The sequence below is a fragment of the Phaethon aethereus genome (genome assembly GCF_964289735.1).
Source record: "Phaethon aethereus genome assembly, chromosome: 5".
Lineage (NCBI taxonomy): Eukaryota > Metazoa > Chordata > Aves > Phaethontiformes > Phaethontidae > Phaethon > Phaethon aethereus.
In genome coordinates this window covers 31,750,362-31,769,056 of record NC_138579.1, presented here as the reverse complement: position 1 = coordinate 31,769,056, position 18,695 = coordinate 31,750,362, and the positions used below count along the sequence as shown (strand labels likewise).

The window sequence follows — 18,695 nt, the reverse complement described above, 5'->3', positions numbered from 1 at the left end:
AAGTTGCTTGCTTTCAGTATTTCTGTAACACAAGGAGAATAATTGCATATACCTTAGCTGTTGTGTATTAAATATTTTTTTGTAGAAGTTATCTTCTATAAGATTTGTCAGGTCCACAAGAGAATTATTGTTGTCCTCTTTGCATTTGGCCAAAGAACTTCACCCCACAGTTTCTGCGTCAAACCCTAAGCTTCCATCTGCAATTAGCACATCAAATAAGCTATTTATTTTCTAGAGTGGTAATTTTCTAGTAAACAATAATAGATTAGTAGTAGTCGTTTCAGTATGGTCTCCTTATTAAAGCGCATGTAATTTAAAAAAAAAAACTTGAATATTTTAGATCTACGTTTGAAAAACTAAGGGATAAGAAATGTGACTTGCTTTCACCCATGCAAAGGATGCTTACTAGAAAAAGCTGTTAGCATTTTAAAATAGTTTGAGTGAAATATAGTCAAAAGGAGAATGAATTAATACCAGTTTATACTCAAGGTCTAAATCATCATGTGCTGCATCACTGACTTTTGTCATTAAGATGTTCAGTCTTGGGATTGGAAGACTTGAGGATTTTGAGAGGTATATTTAAAACAGAGCAGAGTATTAGTCATTAATTCACGCTCACATTCTGCATGTGCATTTTGAAAATAGTATAAAAAGTTCTCATTCAAATAGAAGGAAATGCAACTATGGAGGCTACATAATATGCTTTTCAAGTTTATCTTGATTCTGTATTACGGTAAAGCATTTTAAAGTTCAAGCTTTACATTTTTTTACTTAAGGGAATTGCTAGATGGATAAAAGAAAAATTGAAATGCAAAAACTTCTGAACTGTCAAATCATGTGAATACAGAAAATAATTGTCAAAATATTAGTTTGTTAAAAAAAACCCAAACAACCACAGTGCAACCCTCTGGTTTTGTATTGCATAAACAATGTTCTTTAAAAACTTATGGTAATTAGAATATTATGCAAGAAAGTGTAATTTTGTAAATACTTTTAGCTCTAACTTGAACTGCAGGATCAGTGCCTGAAATGTTGCATCTTCAAGCAACATTATACTTGACAGGTGCAGCATCAGTGTTGAAATCAGTAATTGTGGGAAATAATTGTCATGTATATGTTCAAAGTGCAATAAAGGGTTAAATTTCTGTTGGAATAAATATGTAACTTTGTTCAGTGTTTTTATTTTGGTGATTTAGTGGGTTTTACCTCTAGAAATGTCATTATTTTCTGTAGTTTCATTTGTGTACCTATATACACCTTTATATACATCCCTAGCATGTTTACTTGGATACCTTTGTATCCAAAACTGAGTTAGAGGGAGTGGGGCTCCTCGTAGAATCACAAAATAATTTGGGTTGAAAGGGACCTTTAAAGGTCATGTAGTCCAAGCCCCTTGCAACGAGCAGGGACATCTTCAACTAGGTCAGGTTGCTCAAAGCCCTGTCCAACCTGACCTGGAATGTTTCCAGGGATGGGGCATCTACCACCTCTCTAGGCAACCTGTGCCGGTGTTTTACCACCCTCTTTGTGAAAAATTTCTTCTTTCTATCTAGTCTAAATCTACCCTCTTTTAGTTTAAAACCGTTAACCCCTTGTCCTACTGCAACAGTAGGGCCTGCTAAAAAGTCTGTCCCCATCTTTCTTAGAAGCCCCCTTTAAGTACTGGAAGGCTGCAATAAGGTCTCCCCGGAGCCTTCTCTTCTCCAGACTGAACAACCCCAACTCTCTGAGACTGTTCTTATAGGAGAGGTGTTCCCTCCCTCTGATGCTTTTTGTGGCCTCCTCTTGACTGTCTCCAACAGGTCCATGTCTTTCCTGTGCTGAGGGCTCCAAGCTGGCCGCAGGACTCTTCCCACTGTAGGATTTCTGTAAGGGCACAGCCGTACAGGCATAAAGAACCAGAGGAAGGCTGCATGTTGGTATATGCTACCTGTGGCAGAGACAAGCAAACTTTTAAGTATTTTCCTTTTCAGTAACTTGGTGACTTTATTTGTAGCTAGGTGCCTCTTTTTGAAACACCAGTCCTTCTCATGTAGTTAATCTAAGCGCCCCAGAGCTGCATTTAAGCAGCATTTAAGTATTTTCTAGGTTGCATTTAATCTATTTTCTAGTGTGTGTTTCAGTTACTTCTTGAGTAGAGCAAATATTGTTCATGCGCCTTCTTGCTTGGAGAAACAAAAAAGGGAGGAGCACCACCCTGTTTCTGAAAGATCTCAACCTGTTCTTTTGTTCTCAGCAGAGGAAAAGCACAAGCCCAAATTTTAAATCGTAAGATGCAGTTTCTTAATTACAGCTCAGGAACGGGGGCGGGATCTAGGGCTCCCGGGGCCTGCCTCCGGCGGGTGGCAGAGGCCCGCTGGGGCGGGGAGAGAGGAGGGCCGTGCCGCGGCCGCCGCCGGGCAGGGGCGGAGGGGGGCAGCCGGGGCCCGCCTCCCGCCGCCGAACGGGCCGCCACGTCGTCCGGCGTCTGCGTACGCGGCGGTGGGCGGGGCGGGGCGCCACACCGCGGCCGGGCTGGCGGTGCAGGAAAATGGCGGTCGGTATCCGGGAGAAGCAGACAGGTAAGCCGCTTCCCGCGGTCTCCGTCGCGCGGCACGGCAGCTGCCCTTCCCGGGGCTCGGGGGAGCGAGGCCGGCCTCACGCTGCGGCTCCTGCCTGCCTCTCCCCCGCCCTTTTCTCCGGCGGGGCCCTGGGGCGGGATGTGGGCGTCTCCGCGGCGCCTCGCCTCCGCCGGGGGATTCGCGCCCTCTCATCTTGCTTGGGTCTCCCGGCGACGGGATGGCGGCCTTCTTCCTCCTCGTACCCTGGCGGCCGCTGTGGCGCAGGAGCTGGGGCGCCGCTCAGCTGCCGCTGCAGCAGCGGGCCCGGGGGAGCGGGCCTGCCGGCGGCCTCTGGCCGCAGCTCTTGCCGAGGGGCCTCGGCCCCCCTGTGGGAGACAGGGCAGTGGGTGCGTCCTACCCGGGCCGCGGCGGGCCCAGGCCCAAGGGACGTGGCCGCAGGTGCCGCCGTGGCGTGGAAATCGCCCCCGGGGAGGGACTTGCGCGGTCGCGGGACGTGAGCGGTGCCCGTGGAGTGGAGTGGGGAACAGGTTGTGCTCCCCCTCCGTTTCAGCTTCCTTTCTGCCCGTGGCAGAAATACCATTTAATGATGCAAAAATAAAGCCTTTGTTGTGATGCTCCTGTTAAGATAATGTAGGGGCCTGGGAGGTGTACTGACCCTCAAGAAACTAAGAATATGAGATTAATAACTGCAAGTAATTAAGCAGGAGGTTTTCTGTGGGTAAAAGGTTAGTTACTCAGCTCCTCCTTACACATTACTCAGTTTGACTTTCGTCTCTGTCTTGATGCTGCTTTGTGGAGCCTTGAGCCACCCATTTGAACATACTCCTAAAGCATAGAGTATCTTGACTCCATAGTCTTCTACTTCCCTTACTTGCTGAAGTTTTTGTCAATAGTTTGAGCTGGTAATCTTGTCACCTTCTTCTTGACAACTGCAGTATCTTTCTGGTGGTGTAGAGAATTCTGGGTCCTTTTATTTAACATGAAATGTCTAAAATCATCTGCCTAAAAATCTCAGTCTGAGTTTCTGTGTGGACCTTAAATATTTACTTGTATTCTCCATTTTCCTTTTGTACCAGAAGTCTGCTTTCTGTAAACTCGTTCCTGGGATCATCTACCGTTTAATAGTGCGATTTGATGTTCCTTTGCAATCCTTTACTTTTCTTCTCTTTGCTACCCTTCTGATGAAACCCACTGTGTTTGAGCCCTTATTGCCTACAGCTTTATTCTTTTCTGTTGTACTTCACTTTGTTACTTGATTATTTCAGTCAACCTTTACCACTGAACCCATATTGCCTTCCATTGGGGAGGTTATTTGCAAGGACGTAGATTGAACAACTAAAAGATACTCAGGAAAAGGAAAAGATCTATTATCATTTAGTGTTTGTATTACCATGTATGTGCACCATCTGTTGTGACTTTCATCCTGGTTCATAACCAGTCAAGGCATATAGTTGTGCAAGAACAGTAAAAACCTGATCCTTGGAGAGCATTCAGCCTAAACGTAAATGAAATGGCAATATAAATACAAAAAAGAAACCCAGAGACTTGCTGAATGTTTGTCATGATTGACATCACTAGTCTGATTGCTGTCTTCCTTAGTAGAGAGCTTATGCCAAGTTTTAATTTAAATGGTAAACTCTACAAAGCAATTGCTTCAGATCCAGTAGTACCAAAATAAAAAACCATGCAGCTTTGTACAAAATTGTTCATACGGCTGAAATGTACGGAAGGTGGCAGTGGCAGTGAGGGCGCAAAGGCTCCAGGAGCAGCCTGTAATCAGGTTTCAGGATTGCTCCATGGTGTTAAAAAAAAAAAAAAAATTAAGTGGAAGACTGGATTCCAGGGACACCCAGCATTCACTGCTAGCTTGCTTCCTCCTATGGTCAAATTTCCCTGCTAGTAATGGGATTTGAAAAGGCAGTACACGGGAGGAGGAGGCAGGGACAGACTGCAAAGGAGGACTTTAGAAACATTGCCTGGGCATGGATGGATGGTGTTAGGAAAGACAAAGTTCAACTGGAGCTGAGACTTGCAGCATCTGTCAAGAGCAATGAGAAGAGCTTCTCCTGTGACATTAATAGTGAAAATACAAATAGGGAAAAATGTTGGATCATTGCTAAATGGAGCCGGTCATTTAGTGGCGATGGACACAGGTAAGGCTGAAGTATCTAATGCCTTCTTTGCCTCAGGCTTCATCAGCAAATTCTCCCAGGCCTTTGTGTCACTTTGGAGTCAATCATGGAGTGAATCCTCTTAGAAAATATTTCTCATCATGTGAAGGAGAAGGCAAGCATGGATTTATGTGTGGTAAATCATGCCTGACCAGCCTGATTGCCTTCAGTGATAAAATGACTGGATTTATAGGCAACAGGAGAGCAGTGTGTTGTTTACCTTGGCTTCAGCAAGGCTTTTGACATTGTGTTCTTGTATCCAAGTTTGGATGTTATGGGCTGGAGGGATGGACAACTAGATAAGTAAAAAAATGGTTGGATGGTCAGGCTCACAGGGTTGTGGTTAATCAGACATACTATACCTGGTGGCTGGTAACAACTGGAGCACCACATGGGTGTATCCTTTGACCGGTCCTGTTTAAAATCTCTATCAGTGACCTGGAGGGAGCTGTCAAAGTGTACCCTCATTAAGTGTGCAGGTGACAGCAAACTAGGAGAATTGGTTAACATACTCAAGGGCAGAGCTGCCACTCAGAAGGACCTAGATGGGCGAGAGGAATGGGCCAACAGGGACCTTATGAAATTCAACAATGACAAATGTAAATTCCTGCACCTGGAAAGGGAGAACCCCTTGCAATGTACAGGTGACAGTGCAGGGGACTGGCGGACTGGAGAGCAGCTCTGCCGAAAAGGCCCGTGAGCCCACAGTGTCCCCCCACATAGCAGAATCCGGAGCCATATTCACAGGAGCACAGCCAGTAGATCAAGGGGAGTGATAATCCCCCCGTCCCGAGCGCCAGGAGACCATATCTAGATACCATGTTCGGTTTGTGGCTATCAGTACAGGAAAGGTGTTTGTCAGCTGAAGGGAGTTCAGCAAAAGACTACCAAGATGGTCAGGGGCTGGAGCACTTGCCCTGTGAGGTGAGGCTGCAGGACTGGGGCTTGTTCAGCGTGGAGAAGAGGTGGCTTCGGGGGAACCTAACAGCAGCTCCCCAATACCTATGGGGAGGACACTGAGAAGGTGGAGCCAGGCTGCCAGTTTATGGCAGTGTATGGCAGGAGGGTGAGGCACAATAGGCATAAATTGAAATTAGATGTTCAAACTAGATATAAGGAAAAACTTTTTCACCACAAGGACAGTCAGTGCCACAGGTTGCGCAGGATGGTTGTGGCATCTCTGTCCCTGGAGGTTTTCAAGACTTGACTGGATAAATCCTTGGGCAGCCTGGCCTGGCCTCACAGCCGACCCTGCTTGAGCAGGAGGTTTGACTGGAGATCTCCTGAGGTCCTTTCCTTTCCTGAGCTGCCCTGTGATACTGTAAACCCCAGGGGAACATGCTCACAAGCCTCATTCAGTCGAAGAGTTAGAAGTTAACCATTTCTTCTACTCTCCGTTTATAAGCAACGTGATCTGACATTTGGTCAACATTGCCCTGATTGCTGAAAGCTTTTCCTCTTTGCAAAACTTTGTGATGATTTTGTTTATGAGTTTGAAGAGAATAGCCCCTAACTTACGTTGAATCAAATAGTCTTTTGCTTCTCGTACAAGATGGGAGAACAGCACATAGTGTATTGTTTAATCAGCTAAATGAGGAAGGACTCCTTATTTAAGTTACAGGTAGGTGAAGGGATCTGCTTTGGTTTATGTGTTGAATGGGAAGCTAAATGAAAGCTCATTCCTGTTTCAGAGAGTTTTCCTGCTGCAAATTAGGGGTATTTCTGTACCCCTTAAAGCAGCAATTCTATGAGTTCTCAAGATGTTTCAAAATGTGTATCAGTTTTAGTCAGGTGAAAAAGTATTTTTGGGTTGGGTATACTGTTATTCCTGTGGGATAGGAAAAGCAGATTGGGGGAATAAAGCAAACTGGTTCCTACTGTACAGAATGCACCTTCAGGAAGATACTGGAATTATTTTTAAGGTGAACTGTGACAGAATATAGCCTTTATAACTAAGGAGACAGATTCTTTCTTCATGTTTTGGGACTTGCTTCTTTTCCTTTTGCAGTGTCTTCCAGAGCCCATAAATTCTAGCTGATGTGGGCCACTTGTCAGCCAAAGCTGCATAAATATAATGAAAATGTGACTTGTTGCATTTAAATTTTATAATGGTTTTCCTCTCAAATAGAATCATAGAATCATTAAGGTTGGAAAGGACCTTTGAGATCATCAAGTCCAACCGTTAACCCAACACCACCATGCCCCCTAAACCATGTCTCGAAGCGCCACATCCACACGTTTTTTTAATACTTCCAGTGATGGTGTCTCGAAATATATAATAAAATTCTGGTAATGTGTTTGATCTCTATTGTTGAAGCGTAAAGAGAGTAAAACATCACTCTGCTTAATTTTCCAGTGGCTTTGAAACGTATGCTGAACTTCAATGTTCCCCCTGTTAAAAACAGCACAGGAGAACCAGTATGGAAGGTAAGAACTATTTGAACAGGAATAGGAGAATTTTATAGTGTTCAAAAATGTTCAGATTTTCAAATTTTAACTAACTTGAGTATCTTTGCTGTGTTCTTAACTTGTACAAAATAATTTTTCCTGTGTATTATGAATATACAGAATTGAATATCAGAATTGCTGAGAAAAATATGTATGTGAGATACTGGCTGCTCGAAGACCCAATGACTAATTCTTCAGGCAATATTTTAATGAGCAACTGAGGATGATATTTTGAAATATACTTGGGTCTCATTGATACGTGTTGGCAGAAGCTTACATGATACTTTACAGGTGAACTTACAGAGTCAGAAAGAAGCCCATAGAGAGGGAAGAACTGTTGATAGCCTTAAATTTAGGACAAGCTGAGCTCAAGCTACCTTTATTAGCTTTAAAAAGTAAGTAATTTGTGAGAAGTTTTTGCTACTACAAAGTATATATTCTGTCTTTTCATCCTGTTGTTTATTTTTTTCCTAGTTCCCTTTTTTTCTCTCTGCTTCTCCTTTTGTTTCCTCCCAAATGCAGTAAGAGAAATTCTGCACTTACAATAACAAATTTCTGACAGCAGATTCCTTTTTGACTGACGCTTTTCAGAAGATGGAAGTGATTAATTTATTTCCCTTTATCACTGAGTGTCTTGTCTTTTTTTTTTTTATTAGTAAGCACAAATGGGTGTCCATGACAAATTAATGATGTATCTTAAATTGGGAAATGTGTAGCACTTTTCAGGTTAGGCCAGTAGTTCCTTAAAGCTGAGTCCTGTGTCCACTGTACCTGCATTCTACTGTATCCAGTTTTTACACCACTTTGTAAAAAGATATGTATCTATTTCAGGTTCTCATTTATGACAGATTTGGCCAAGATATAATCTCACCTTTGCTGTCAGTGAAAGAGCTAAGAGATATGGGGATCACTTTGCATCTGTAAGTAAAAAATATCAGCATTTTTTTCTAAAAATAACTTTATTTAGTATTTCCCCAAAATCATAAACAAAACTGTGGTTATTCATCAAATGATTTTCAAAATAATTTGAAAAATAATAATATTATACCCTGAATATAAAATAATAAGAAAATAATTTGAAAAATAATAAGATTATACCCTAAAAATAAAGATTATACCCTAACTTGTTTCTAAAATCAGGTGGTATTATTCAGAATCAGGGAGTAGAAAGGTCATTCCAAACACTGTTCAGTAGGCTTTCTCACTAAGTAGAGGAGGCCCCTGCTCAAAAATAAGAAATGTCTGATCGGTGTTTTGGGGAATCTGTCTGTACAATTCCCTCTGTATTCATATATATCTTAAAATTATTTTGGCACAAACTGTTTCATGGGACTGTGCATATTCTCTGCTTCCCTTTTTGCATGTAGATTTTAATCATCTCTTGTCAAAGATGTGAATCTTTAAGTATTATTTTAAGAGATTTCCCTTTTCTCTTTCTCCAGATTATGTTTATATAGTTCATTGTAATTCGTTAGCAGTGGTAATAGTCATGGAAGGTCTTTAAAGATAGATTTATTTTTTTCAAAAGTTCTTTAACTTTTACTAAGTGAAGGCTAGAAATGGAAACATGGTTTAAAATATTTATACATCAGCTGAAATGTGAAAGGAACCTGCAAGCACCTTGCCTGTTTTTGTTTTAATGAGCAGGAAAAGCAAGTTTAATAGTATGAGATATGCAGGTTTTTTGTTATCATGTCAACAATTAATAGTTGGTATATGAACCTTGTACATACAGTATTTTACCTTCCTCCGAATGGATTAATCTGTTTTTGAAGATTTGCGGAGTCTTTTCTCAAGCTTTGAATAAACTTTGGAGACCTCTATTAATAAGTTCAGCCCAAGATTATACAAATATGATTTTGCTATTTTTTAATGTTTCGTAAAATTTTTAATTTTACAAAAATTTTTGGTTTTTTAGTAAAATGTAGCTAAATATAGGGAGAAACTGTAGGAAATTAAATGTGTCTGTATAAATCAATAATTTCTTTAACTTTTGCAATTTTACACAAATCATAAGAGGACCACATTAGAGATGTATTTTTTCTTCCTTTCAGACTTTTGCATTCAGATAGGGATGCTATTCCAGATGTTCCAGCTGTTTACTTTGTAATGCCAACAGAAGAAAATATTGACAGAATGTGCCAGGTAACTTGCATGCTTAATGTTTCAAATGAGTGGACGCAACAAGAGTGTTGTGAAGTAATCCCGCACTCACTGGAGTGTGACCATTCTATATCTAGTTCTTGCGTGCGCCTGAATACCTCTGCATTCATTTTTTTATATATTAGCATATATTTGTTATAAAAATATTGCCCAAAATTTTTACATGCACAACTCCATTTTCCCAGAAAATAGAAGGGGAAATATGTCTTCCATGTTTTGGAGAGAGAGTTTTGGGAGTGAAAAAACAAGAGGTAGTGGGAACAAGTTGAAATATAGGCAATTACATTTAAACATAAGAAAAAGCTATTTTAATGAGGGTGGTCAAATGCTGGAACAGATTGCCTGGAGATTTTGGGGAGTCTCCATCCTTGGAGATGTTAAAAACTCAACTGAGCACAATCCTGAGCCACCTGCTCTATTTGACTCTGCTTTGAGTTGCGGGGGTTGGACTAGGCTAACCTCAGTTTTTCACATTCTCTGGGAGGAATTGATGGAAGGTGTGGAGTAGTAGCTGCTGTCTGGTAGCTTAAATTTCATTTCCTGATTTTTGCAGTTCTGTGTTAGATTAGTTATATCTAGTTATGTAGTCAAAACACTGTGTACAGGGCTGTATGAACAGACAGCTAAGCACTTCCAAAAGTTTAGTTTGACTGTAGATAATTGGAACATCACATAGTAAAAGTAAGAATGTTTTTTAATTAGTCAGAAATATATTGGTACTTATTCAGGAAAAAGGTTGTGGTTTTCCCTCCTTCTAGGATCTTCGAAACCAGCTTTATGAATCTTATTATTTAAACTTCATTTCTGCCATTTCGAGAAGTAAACTGGAAGATATTGCAAATGCTGCCATAGGTGCTAATGCAGTAACTCAAGTGGCTAAGGTAAGAAAATCCCCCAGTCTCTAATGTTAAAGATACTATCATTATAGGTGTTACTGCATTCTTACATGGCCACTTCAGTGCCATACTTTTCTGACTGAATCACAAATAAAATACATGTTTAGTTAGATTCATTGTCAGGCATAGATTTACTGGGGGGGAAAAAGGGAATCTACAGTCATCTCAGTAATGCAGCTTAGTACTATACTTCAGCTTAGTCAAAAGTCCAAGTGCTGCAAGACCTTTGTGCCTAATGATAAGAGGGGAAATATAGTGGTTTCAGAGTATTTCTGATCTCATCAGCTCAATGAATGCATCCAGTGCATATATAACAGGGTGGGGTTTTTAGCTCCTAAATACACAAAAAGTGCAGTAGTAATTTTAAATGGGCAGTGTAGTGTAGAGGTGGATGTTTCATACACACTCTGTTATTCAGTACACTCCTATACCTTTATGATTTAAAGGTAGGTGTCAGGTGTGTAACCTCTTATTTTTGTTGAATACCTGTACCAAAACCTGCAAATTATTAACTAATTCTTTTCATATATACTTAAATACATTCACTTTTTCTCACTTTTGTTAGGCAGTACTACTGGCATGAGAGAAAGATACTGTTGTGAAATGAAAACTACTAGTATTGTTTAAGCCTTAGGTCTTCAGGAGGAGTAAACTGGTGTAGCACTGTGAACTAACTTTCTTAAATCTGTTTTTCTGTTGTGGTGTCCCATTAACAGTTTGTGCTATAGAGAGATTTATTTTTTTCCCTGAATGTACAGCTATGTTACAGAAAAATTAGAATTTGTGAGCTGTAACCTCTCATTGTGTATATATTGCCCTCTTTCTTCTCTTCTGCCTGAGAGCACAGCACTTTATGTTGTAGTCCTTCATTTTAATAAAAAAAATAAACCTATAATACTATAATGTCCTCCATGTGTGTTTTCAGCTACTAAAATTTTGTCCACAGAAATACTTGAACTTAGACTGTTTTCCTTTAGCACTTTTCAGGTGCTCTAATGTTTTGTTTTGTCACTCAATACTTACACAGGCTTAATTCACACATTATGTCTTGCATTTCTTTCTTTTTAATAGGCAGTTCTGTAAATGGTTCAAAAAGAAGTAGCAATAAATTTTTTTTATGCTTCACTCTGAACTGTTCTGACTGTTATTCCTTGATTTCTAGGTGTTTGATCAATATCTTAATTTTATTACTTTAGAAGATGACATGTTTGTATTGTGTAACCAAAACAAAGAACTTGTTTCGTATCGTGGTAAGTAAAATTTGTATAAAAATTATACCAGAATGTATAAAGTTGAAATTCAGTTTTGAAGTTGTAGCCAAGACCAAGCAATGATTTTATTCTGCTTTGATCTGCTCAGAATTCAGGATAATGTTAGATGTGTAGTTTAAAGGCATGAAGCAGGCAGTTCTTAGATATTAAATTCAGCATCTTTACTACACAGCTGTTGTAATATTGAAAAACAATTATGTCTTTAAATAACAAATCTAGTAAAGCAAAACTGCAGTATAGACATATATGGATAGTAGGGCTTTTTATACATGGAATAATATAGGAAAAAATTCATATTGTTTACACGCGTAGATAGACACAGTGGGTGGCTCCTGTGTTTAGGCACCACTGTTTAGTCATAATCCCTTCTGCAGTTCTTAAGGAATTAAGTATTTTGTTTCTGTGTGAGTGGTCAGCTGGAAAGTTACTGTAAGGAATGCAAAGCAAGAAAGATGACTTTAAGTGATAGAGTTTCCTGTATCTTCTAGACAATGACCAGTCAGTACCTGCTTTTTTCCCAGACATGAAAACGGGGGGGTGTGCAAGGGGAGACGGTTAGGATCAGGAGCTGGAGTAGTGCGGGGAGGAATGTGGGAAAGGGCATTCTAGAAAATAAGAAATGCTGGTTGCTTCTGCAAGCATGTGAGCCAAGCATGTCAACGTCTTCATAAAGTCTCAGTTGCAAGTGAAGTTTGCCATATTTTTTTTCTTTTCTTGGGACTTCTGTCAGACCGGTTTTGGAACCTAGCAGGAAAACCAAGTGGTTGCCGCTACTGCTATGATGCTATGGCAGGTCAAGTCAACATATATACTAGTTGTTGTAACTGCCCACGTGGTTTTCCTCCCTCCTTCGATCTGATTTTTGTGCTCCCCTGACCCATTCAATGTGCTACATCAATAGAGAACTATCGCTCTACCGATCCTGCCCCTCTTACTCAAATGGCTGGGTATTACAGGGTGGGTTGTCTTGCTGCCTCTGCTATAGTCTCTTTCATTCTCCTCCTTTTACATCAGAACCAGTGATCTTGGAGCTGCAGAGTGTTTGTTCAGTTGACTTCCTCCATAGAAAATACTAGCTCATTTGTGTCATCTACAAATCCAGTGTACAACAAAACAGCAGAAGTGTGTAAGTCGGAGGCAAGATACCCCTTTTTTAGCAGCAGATCCTCATTACTTTAGTGTGGTGACAGTTTCTACACACAATGTCACACAGTTAATTCCTGATTTATTTGGATGCACAGAACACTCCCTAGTGACCAGGTAGAAATGAGAAGTCTCTGTATGCCTAACATTTAGCAGTGAGATTTTTCTCCTCTCTTGCCCAATTTCCAAAGTCAGCACCTTTCTTTAAAATTGGATCCATAATACTGAGTTCTGTTTCACACTGGGGATTGATTCCATTGTCAGAATGAAGGGCATTTTTGTTTGAAAAGCAGACTTTTTTTTTTTTTACTAAAACCTGCTGTTAGGAGTTGTAGTAATAGTTGTTTTGTAATTTGTTTGTGTGTATGTAAAGATACTTAACCAGCTCTCATAAGATTCCTGCTAGCTGTCCTGTGCCACATGGCACACACTATGGTTTCACCTATGTTTAAACCAATCTAGAAGTGAGCTGTTTCCAAAAGCTGATTGAACAGAAATCTAATCTCTCACAGAGAGTGATTAGTTTTCCATTAAAACACTGAGCCAATCCACCTCGCTGTGTGAGTTTTAGATCTGACACAGGCAGGCAGTAGGAGTGCAGGGGCAAAGAAGTGGTCTTTTTTGCCTTTGGAGAATAACCCTAGCAGGAAACTGCCAGTTTGTATATAGTTTCATAATCTACATAAGTCAATGTAAATCTGACGGTGATGAAAGACGACTTGCTGTTCTTGCAGCAGCACTGCCATGTACTACTGTGCATGTAGCTGAATGGATGAACTAAGAACAAATATAACAAATAAGGTTAATTTTCAGTTTACAGAAAGGTAATGTCAGGACAAATAAGCATGATAACATTCTTCAGTTATGTAAAAGGCTTTCACAGACAGAAAGGAGATAACACATTCTCTATGTCCCTGTAGTAATGGAGAAGAAGTGATGAGCTTAAATTGCTACAAGAAGGTTTCTGGTCAGATATTAGGGGCACTTTCTAACATTAAAGATAGTGAAATATTAGAATAGATTACCTGTAAACTTTACGGCATTTTCATGACTGAGATGCTTTGGGAATTGGTTTAGACGCAGAAATAACATAGGTTTAACTCCTCTTTGGGCAAGAGGACTGACTAGATAATCCCTCAGGCTCCCTTTGGTTCTGTTTTTCTATGACTGTGTAGAAGGAAGAGTAAATGGGTAATATTGGTATAAAGTCAATGTGCCTGGCATCCTGTTCGATGCTGTTTGAATGCTCCTCTACCAAATTTGGATCAATTTTGTAAAACAACAAGAAAATGTAGGAGACCAAAGCTTACTTTTCTGTAATAGATGTATCCTCGATAAGCTTGATACAGTGGAGAGAGAGGAATACATAGAAAACATGATAGAACAGTTTACTGAAAGATTATTAACGGAGTTCCTCAAAGATTGACCTAAGGAGCAGTAATATTGAATACTTGTGTTGATGGCTATGGTACAAAAAAAAGGAATGTGCTCATAAAATGCATGTTACACAAAATTAGAAGGCACTGACAATATGCAGATTACCAGAACATCATATATGAGTATCTTAAACATAATAATAGGGAGGGAATTAAATTTTAAAATTGAGAAAGGCAAGGGAGTAAAAATAAGATTATTCCCCCCTGTAAACTGGGAGACCATTAGTTGGAGATATAACTACAGAATGATAGCCCCAGTTAATTTCAAAGCTTTGTCATTACAGAAGAATACAGATCTTGGGAACAGTCTGCCTTTCTTGGTGTTGCTATTTCAGAAACTTGAACTCAGAATAAAAAAAGATGCTGAGGCGGGCACATCTGTCATCCTAGCAGCTTAGTAAAAAGTTTGACTCACTAAGTATAGCTGCTGATAGAAATTGCTAGTATAATCCATCTCTCTAAAGTTCTCAGAGGACAAAAGCTGGGGGAAAAAGCACCTTAAAGTTAGAGAATGATTATGGCTGGCCATGCATAAATTGGGAATGGAAGGCTTATATATATAGGAATGGAAGTTCAGAGCTTTGAAGTTCATTTTTGAAGAAAGAGTATAAGACAGGTAATTATGTGAGAAATTTTAAAAGGTAAAGTAAAACAGAGGAGGATGGCATTTATGGCATGAGTCCTGAGGTAGTGCTTGACTTGAGACCTGTGATAAGATTAGGTTTGATGTGTCCTGTTGGCCATTATATTCTTGTCAGTGTTAATTACTTAATAGAGATGTTGCTACATGTCTCTTGTTCTGACCTAAGTATGTGAGGGAAATCTTTCTGTCTGTAGTGTGAAATGGTTTAGAACTTGGGAATTATCCCTAACCTGGAGACTGACAGTAAGTTTGTTTTTAAAAAAAAGGTAAAAAGAAAAGGAATCTCCATTACAAGAGGCAGGATTTAGAATCTTTAATTATAGATAACTGCATACTGTAATTCTGTTTAAATTACAGAAGTAATTCTTGATGATTTTATATCTGAAAAATTGTTTCCAAGTGGATGGCCATTTCTGTTCCATTATGTGGTTTTCTAGGAGATTTTTAGTAATGCAATACTAACACAATCCAGAAGTTACAGTGTGTATTGTCAGAGATAATTGGAAGAGATTGTTTAGTGTTTTACCTTATACAGTGAGCAATAATTAAGTTCTCCCAATTTTTTTCTAAAAAAAAAAAAGAAAAAAAAAAAGGTAGGGGGAGGACTAATGGAGGTGCTAAGAGGGGCATTTCACCATTCGATCTCTTCTGCAAGAAAAGCTGTTGGCTGTTAACAGCCATTAGGTAAGAAGAGGATTGCTTTCTCAGTATTAAAGTGGCATAAACTTCTTTAACCCTATTCTTAACTCTTTTCCATACTGTTTTAGCCATTAACCGACCAGATATAACGGACACAGAAATGGAAACTATAATGGACACTGTTGTTGATAGTCTCTTCTGTTTTTTTGTTACACTTGGTAAGTTTTCAAATTCTAGCATATTTTCCATATGTTTTCCTTTTAGAAAAGATCCCTATTCAGTGAGATACCTAGAAATTTAGTGATTTCATATAGCAAATTAAAGGCAGAATTAGATCTGTGACAGAAATCTTAATAGTATGCAGGATGGGTTAATGATCTTGCTCAAATTATTGCTATACATCACTGAAAAAGGCAATAAAGGCTGTCCTGCATGGGAGTTGAGTCTAAGTCTTCAGTATCAATGCGAGAAGAATACCGAAATGCAAAGGTTTGGATTCACTGTTTTTACAAAATCCTAGTTTGAAATGAAGATCGATAGTGCTTTGAGTTTGGATTTGTAGCTCTCAAAAAAACCCCCACAGAACAAGAAGAAAAAAAATACTGTCACACAAACCCTGCAAAGATCTAACTGAAATAACTCAAGGGATAAGAAGATATATGAAATTTACTTATTTTATGGTGAGTTTTCTCATACATTTTTCATAGTGATGACATTTAATGTAAGTTCTCACTGAGATCAGTTAGTCTGAGATGGCATTCCTGCAAGGGGAGCTGGGGATTGCTATGAAGCAGGTTCCCTCGGACCTGCTATCTCAGACTGATAGAAATGAAATCTCTTCTACTCAGTCACTTAAACTCTACGGTATTGGAATTTTCATATTTATACAGATAAGTGAGAAACAGTAGCTAAAGATTTCGAAACGTGAAAGCCACGGAAAATGTGCTTTTGAAAATAACATTGCCCTGCAGTGAGTTGTAACTGATGTGTTTTGGTGGTGGTGGTGTTATAGTACTTAATATTACTGTTTTCAAGGGACTTCTAACCTTTTGAAACTAAGTTTTAATACTTCTATATGAGATAGTTTTTCCGCTCCACAGTACATTAGCTATCTTTCTAGTGTACGCTATACTTCTCATAAATTCCTGTATGAGGTATTCACTTTTGTAAAACTTTATTTAATATTTATATATAGTATTTTTTGTTTCATAGATAAGGACTGCAAGAGACAAATTTAATATAAGTTTGTATGGTCCACTTGAAAAATTTCATGTCAGAATGTTACTAAAAATTTGTTTTATGAAAAGTACACTAATTTATAATCTGAAAATTGTAATGTGAGTAGAAGTCAATATGTCTTTTATTAGGAGCTATTCCTATAATCAGATGCTCAAGAGGAACTGCAGCTGAAATGGTGGCAGTGGTAAGAAACTATTTTTTAAACAAGTGTCATTGTTTTAAAACTTTCCTAACAGCTTGTTTACTTTTCTCAATACTAGGCAGAGATCTAGTGTCATTGTATTCTTTTCCTTACGACGGAAATAAAACTGGAAATGAGATGCACCAGTTTTCCTTTCTCATTTCAGTTCCATGGAACTCATCTGTAGAAATTGTAATAGTATGGAATCAGCTGATGAGAAACTTAAACATAAATAATCATTCCTAATCTAGAATTTATCAAGATTTTCTGACAGGCATTATAATTACAACCATTAAGCTATATCTAAACAATTTCAAAAGTGTCTGTCTGACCTGGGTTTTTCTGTGTGTCTTAGTAAGAAATTTTTACCTATTTTGGTGGGAAACCCTGTAAGTACAAGACATTTTTACTATATCAAAATAAACTGACATTGGACTTGATCATCAAGTAGGGATGAAATTACAAAACTAAATCACAATTAAAAATCTCTATAGCATTGTCTTAATTAGGAGTCACTGTGCTCTGTCGTTCTTTGTCAGTGAAGCCTTAATACTGATTAAACCTAAGCATTCAGTGTGCATGTATTCATAGATGTTAATCTCATTTTTATGAAACACGTAGCATGGCAGCGTCTGACAGCCCAATTTGCTGCCTCTGCTATGGTTCCGTCTTGGTGCCTCCTACTGGTATTTTCTATTTGCATGTTTAGGGAGAGGGTGCTGATTGCTTGGGAGGAGATTAGTGGACATGAAGGAAACATCTCCTGTGTAGTCCTGGATATAGATGTAAATGCTGGAGGGAGAAAACAGAAGGAAGAGATTTCTTTCTTTCCTGTGTGCAGTGGACCTAGACTTTCTGCAGCTAAGACATTTGTAAACTACAAAACCAGCACAATAAATCTTTAAATGTTGATCGTATAAAGAGGTTAGGAAACCGTTGGTCTGTTAAAAGCCGTTTTGTTTTTTTCCCCCTTCAGAAATTAGATAAGAAGCTCAGAGAGAATCTAAGAGATGCCAGAAACAGTCTTTTTACAGGTGACACACTTGGAGCTGGCCAGTTCAGGTATGGTGTTAGTAATAAATATATATTTTTATGTTCATATTTCAGTTGTCTGAAATATCTCATTAGTATAAATCACCACTGTACTGAAAACTGTGTTTACAATAAGGTTCACATTCTATATTAAAAGAGTTTATATACTCTTAAGGGAGTTTTCCAGTCTCTTAGCATAACCTGTTTGAAAACTTTTGTAGCTAGTAAGTGTGCAGTCCTAGGACAGTGAGACAAAAATTATTTAACAAACCTGGTAATTTTGTTCAACCCCTAACACAGCAAGAACCAAGCTCTTGCAAATGCACTCAGTTTACAGGAGCATTATATGCAGTTGGATGTCTGAACAGATCTGTTAGCAACCTTTAGTCCATTAAGAAGAAAGAAACACCCATTTTCTTACTTGTGAGCACTTATCAGTTGTAGTTATGTCAGAAGCAAGTGTTTCTCAGCTGATCCCTGTATCTACCAGAGGAGTACTGCTTAAGGACTACCACTTGGATAATGAAATACTTCAGGACTGTTAAGTCATGACCATTTGAATCCTTTGAGGTGAGAAAGGAGTGAGAAAAGACATTGTGGATGTTTGCCTCCCATGTATAATGTTGCCCCCAGATAGTTGAATACTCAGGCTGCTTTAGGAAAGTGTATTACAGGAGTTTACACTGTACATGAAGTGAGGACATGTATTGGGAAGACTGTGGCTGAAGGAAACAGTTATGATCTCCTAACTGGAGATAAGATAGTCATATTTTTATCTCCAATTAAGAGCAGAACTTGGATAAAAACCACAAAAACCATCAAGGGTTGGCAAAATGGAATGAGATTGAAAGGTATTAGAAGAGAGAATAGCT

At 39.0% G+C, this 18,695-nt stretch overlaps 1 protein-coding gene across 2 annotated transcripts in view; it reads left to right on the top strand.

Annotated features, from left to right (window-relative positions):
* Window positions 1–2,530: 2,530 nt before the first annotated feature.
* The window catches only part of SCFD1 (sec1 family domain containing 1), a gene marked incomplete at both ends in the record, with an annotated part of 53,783 nt that continues 37,618 nt past the window's right edge, over window positions 2,531–18,695 (top strand). Inside the window, 9 exons of one of the 2 annotated variants that reach the window (XM_082001076.1) lie at window positions 2,531–2,561; window positions 7,089–7,159; window positions 8,012–8,100; window positions 9,235–9,325; window positions 10,102–10,224; window positions 11,402–11,489; window positions 15,500–15,589; window positions 16,739–16,794; window positions 17,768–17,853. In XM_082001076.1, coding sequence (XP_081857202.1) covers window positions 2,531–2,561; window positions 7,089–7,159; window positions 8,012–8,100; window positions 9,235–9,325; window positions 10,102–10,224; window positions 11,402–11,489; window positions 15,500–15,589; window positions 16,739–16,794; window positions 17,768–17,853 — 725 coding nt within the window. Of the gene's footprint in view, window positions 2,562–7,088; window positions 7,160–8,011; window positions 8,101–9,234; window positions 9,326–10,101; window positions 10,225–11,401; window positions 11,490–15,499; window positions 15,590–16,738; window positions 16,795–17,767; window positions 17,854–18,695 lie in introns of those variants that run through there. The other variant, XM_082001077.1, reaches the window with a different exon arrangement.